This window comes from Octopus bimaculoides, chromosome 29 (assembly GCF_001194135.2).
Source record: "Octopus bimaculoides isolate UCB-OBI-ISO-001 chromosome 29, ASM119413v2, whole genome shotgun sequence".
Lineage (NCBI taxonomy): Eukaryota > Metazoa > Mollusca > Cephalopoda > Octopoda > Octopodidae > Octopus > Octopus bimaculoides.
The window spans coordinates 832,734-837,178 of NC_069009.1; the positions used below are offsets into that span (position 1 = coordinate 832,734).

Here is a 4,445-nt window from a genome sequence, read left to right on the forward strand (position 1 = left end):
ATATATAGTTGTGTGTGTGTTTTTGTGTGTGTGTATATATATATATATATATATATATATATACACACACATGCATATATACAGGGTGCGGCAGAAGTACTGCCATTTTTATGTAGTAATTTTTATAGTACAGAAAAAATTGTTTAGTAATATTGTATTGTACAAAAAATTATTACACTACTTAAAGAATTGAAAAAAAAATTATGAAAATAAATTGCAGTCATTTTTAGAAATTTATTAAATATTGCTCCATCAAAATAACTTAATCTATTATAGAAAAACAACAAAATTCAATTGACATGTTCAAAACGCTCCCCTTCGTTTTCAGTTCGATGCTGGGACATATCAGCAAAATTTCTACAAACCATTTGACACATTTCCACGTTAATTGCAGAAACTTAGTCAGAAATTGGTTGTATTAATTCATGAATTGTTTTCGGTTTGAGGAAGCAAACAAGATCTTTCAATACTTCCACAAGAAAACGTCAAGTAGTGTCAGGTCTGATGATCGTGATCAGCACCAATAAATATCGATCGTGATTTCCCTTATTCGCCTGTCTAACTAGCTAGCTCTCTTTGTCTCCCTCTCTCTATATATCACACTCACTCTCTATTGTTTTCACTTTCCTTTTTCAGACGCTATTCTCAACACCTTCAGTTTTCAGAATGTTTTTTCACTTTAACTTCAGTCATAACTGTTTTCACTGTAAGTTTAAGTTTTCAATCGCTATTTACAAACGCACACCTATAAATTACTGACAGAAGGAATTTCACAATCATTGATGTAATTTCATGATTTACTGATAGAAGTATCTTCATAAATTTCACTTCAATCCGTACGGTTTTGTGTTTTCTGTTGTTGATGTTTTTTTTTCTCTTTCCTTCGATACTGGCTCTTTGGTTCACTGAGTGACAAATTTCAATTCAACCTGTACAATACTTTATTTTCCGTTAACATTTCTTATTTACTTTCTGCTCGTCGTATTAAGAAACATAATTTTTGTTACCAAGTTACTTTCATTGTATACTATCTTCTTTCACTCCTGTATTTCTGTATACGTATATAAGCATGCCTAGAAGGAAAGTGTCAAATTTGTCAACAATATCAAAGTCAGCCAAAATAATGTCGCTGTGCGGGGAAAGGGAGAGGGCGGCAGAAAGGGAAGCACGCCAAGAAACGAACAGACTGTGTACCACAAAACTCAGAGCATCTCAAAGTGATGAGCGGAGATATGTACGAGGGACAAGGAATAGGATCTCCACTGCAGAAGGAAGAGCAGTTGCAACAGCGTAGAGTAGAAACTTCTTCAGGGTATTTAAGATATGTGTGCCAACACGACCGAGACCTGCAACTGAGCATTTGATACCATTTGACACCAAAGCATATATTGGCACACTGTTTAAACAAAAGAGAGTTTCTAACCAAATGAATAATGTAGTCTACTAAATGTATTGAATTCATTACTTAGTTGGCGTTTGACGTTTGTTTTATATGACATGTGTGCGTGTTTGTATGTGTGTGAGAGAGATAGTTAGAGTGAGAGAGAGAGAGAGACAAAGAGAGACAACAAAAGAAAACGTGTGTCTACTCACAACTCTAGATACATTTTCAGCAAAGGTTTTCTTTTCATTGAACTTTTTGGCTGGGTCCATGGTATAAATCAGATGAAATTCAAAGGAATTGGTCCAACCTATTCAAGAATATGAAATTAAACTGAGATATTGCGATTATAAATGTGATACATGTCACAGATGCACTGAGTGGTATATGCAATGAACATAAAAATTTAGATATCCGCTTCTTTAATATCCCTTAATTAAACCAATACCTAAGATCAGTTGAAGTGGCTCTATAATACTGTATACTATGATTAATATACCCTTTTTTGTTGGCACTCCGTCGGTTACGACGACGAGGGTTCCAGTTGATCCGATCAACGGAACAGTCTGCTCGTGAAATTAAAGTGTACGTGGCTGAGCACTCCACAGACACGTATACCCTTAACGTAGTTCTCGGGGGAGATTCAGCGTGACACAGAGTGTGACAAGGCTGGCCCTTTGAAATACAGGTACAACAGGGTACAACAGAAACAGGAAGTAAGAGTGAGAGAAAGTTGTGGTGGAAGAGTACAGCAGGGTTCGCCACCATCCCCTGCCGGAGCCTCGTGGGGCTTTAGGTGTCTTCGCTCAATAAATACTCACAACGCCCGGTCTGGGAATCGAAACCGCGATCCACTGGGCCATTTCTCCTCCACGATTAATATACCCAGTTTACTAACAAATATGCAAGTGCATATCTTTTTGCCTTATTGATTCTTAGGGCGGTAGAGACAGGTGATATTATGCAATGTTCTTATTAATCATTCATGCGTAATAAATCAGGTGTAATTATATCACAAAATAAACAACAATTACCCATGAAATCATTCTTGTTACATAGGTTTCCGCTGCAGCAAGCTACACACGAAGTGCCATTGGCCCATTCATTGCATGTAGAAGTATTGTTTCTCATAGCTTCAAGGCAGTTTCTGTATGTGCTGCAAGATCTTTCAAACTTCAGTGTGACGCTATTCATTGATAGTTTATATTGGCATACAGGCTGTAACAATAAATATTAAAGTCATATACTACTACTACAGCAATTGATACTACTACTGCTGCTGTTAGTAACAACAACAGCAACTTTGAATCATTGTTACAAAAATTATTCAAAACATCAAATACAATCGAAGCAAATTGATAAGGTTTTGGAAGATGACTGTAATTACCTGTAAAATATAACATATTCCACTGATAAAGGATGTTGTATAATTCCTTACACTAGCCAAATTTCTCATACTATATGTAAATACGGCCATCAACGCATGGCCCCTTTAAACGCCACACAGATCTATCTCCAATCATCAAGCTCAAAATATGACAAATTATTCTACTAAAAACAGTATTATTTTGCTAAAGCTTCTTGAAAGGGAAAGCTTTATCAATGTTTCGTACCAAATATCAAGCGTTCAAATATCATAAACAGCAGAAAGAAAGACACTGGTGCACTTCATAAAGGAAGATAGCCATAATTTAGTTTGGGACGAAATTCCTCAAGCCTTGATATGCAAAACCAAAATTTCATAAAGGGAAAGCTACATGATCATACTGATTTTGTGTTGATGGCTATGAATATAATTTAACAGAAAATAAGAATGTAAGATTTATAGCTTACCGATTCTCCTGTACAGTTTGTCACTTGTGAATCCTTGCACATCATCTCTGAACATGTCTGACATTGCAAATTCTTTTGAAATAACGAGTAATCTACAGAATATAAAATAATATCCGTATTTAGGGACCAAATAGTGTAAAGTATAGCAACAGGAGGAATTATTTACTTTGTGATGCATACGTGTTAGTATTATATATACTAGATATATAAATGTAATTAACAATTAAAACTGCTTTTATATTCGTTTGAAAATGTTTCAGTTTTGTACAAATTCAACTAAGAAAAGCATGAAAGCTACTTCCTGTTTTTCATGTTTATCCCGCTTTCACGAAGATGGGAAAATCCTGGAATTACCCAAATGAAACTAAGTAGTTCAAAGCGATGCAAACGTTGATGTAGAGTATGCCCCCTTAAAAAAAAAACCTTTGAATATCTTTTAAATTATATCACAGAAAGCTCCTTCATAGTGTCCTGTCAGAAGCAACCGTCATAACACTTTCCAAGTGAATTCCCATGCGTGACCACCTCCTGAGACTCTGTATATCATCCAACCACCTCGTTCTTGCTTTACAAATAGGTTCTCTGACAGTTAAATCGGTTCGATGAATCAGCCTTGTGATTCTCATAATTTAATCATATGTCCATAGCTGTGACCTCTAAGTGTTCTCCTAGCTATGCACCCTGCTGTGTAATGTTATTCCAGAAGCCCTTTGGACTAACCCCATTTCAGCCGTTTTTATTCGCGATCGTACTTTTTCTGTCGTTAGCCAACAGTAATTCCCATACATACGAGAAAAGGTACGAACACCAAAGTGAAGTCATAGTTTTGGCTTTGATGCTACAAACATATACTGTTTTGAATCCTGGATCAATTGTTTTATATCAGGAGGTTTATTATGCTAATGTGGAGGCGCAATGGCCCAGTAGTTAGGGCAGCGGACTCGCGATCATAGGATCGCGGTTTCGATTCCCAGACCGGGCATTGTGAGTGATTTTTGAGCGAAAACGCCTAAAGCTCCACGAGGCTCCGGCAGGGGATGGTGGCGAACCCTGCTGTACTCTTCCACCACAACTTTCTCTCATTCTTACTTCCTGTTTCTGTTGTACCTGTAATTCAAAGGTTCAGCTTTGTTACACTCTGTCACGCTGAATCTCCCCGAGAACTACGTTAAGGGTACACGTGTCTGTGGAGTACTCAGCCACTTACACGTTAATTTCACGAGCAGGCTGT

General features: G+C 36.9%; 1 protein-coding gene across 1 annotated transcript in view; it reads right to left on the bottom strand.

Annotated features, from left to right (window-relative positions):
• LOC106873848 (uncharacterized) overlaps positions 1 to 4,445 on the bottom strand; it is a 29,731-nt gene that overhangs the window by 2,729 nt on the left and 22,557 nt on the right. The window contains exons 8-10 of the mRNA XM_052977812.1: positions 3,215 to 3,306; positions 2,416 to 2,599; positions 1,498 to 1,691 (exon numbers count right to left, since the gene is read on the bottom strand). Of these exons, the coding sequence (XP_052833772.1) occupies positions 1,498 to 1,691; positions 2,416 to 2,599; positions 3,215 to 3,306 (470 nt within the window). The remainder of the gene's footprint in view (positions 1 to 1,497; positions 1,692 to 2,415; positions 2,600 to 3,214; positions 3,307 to 4,445) is intronic.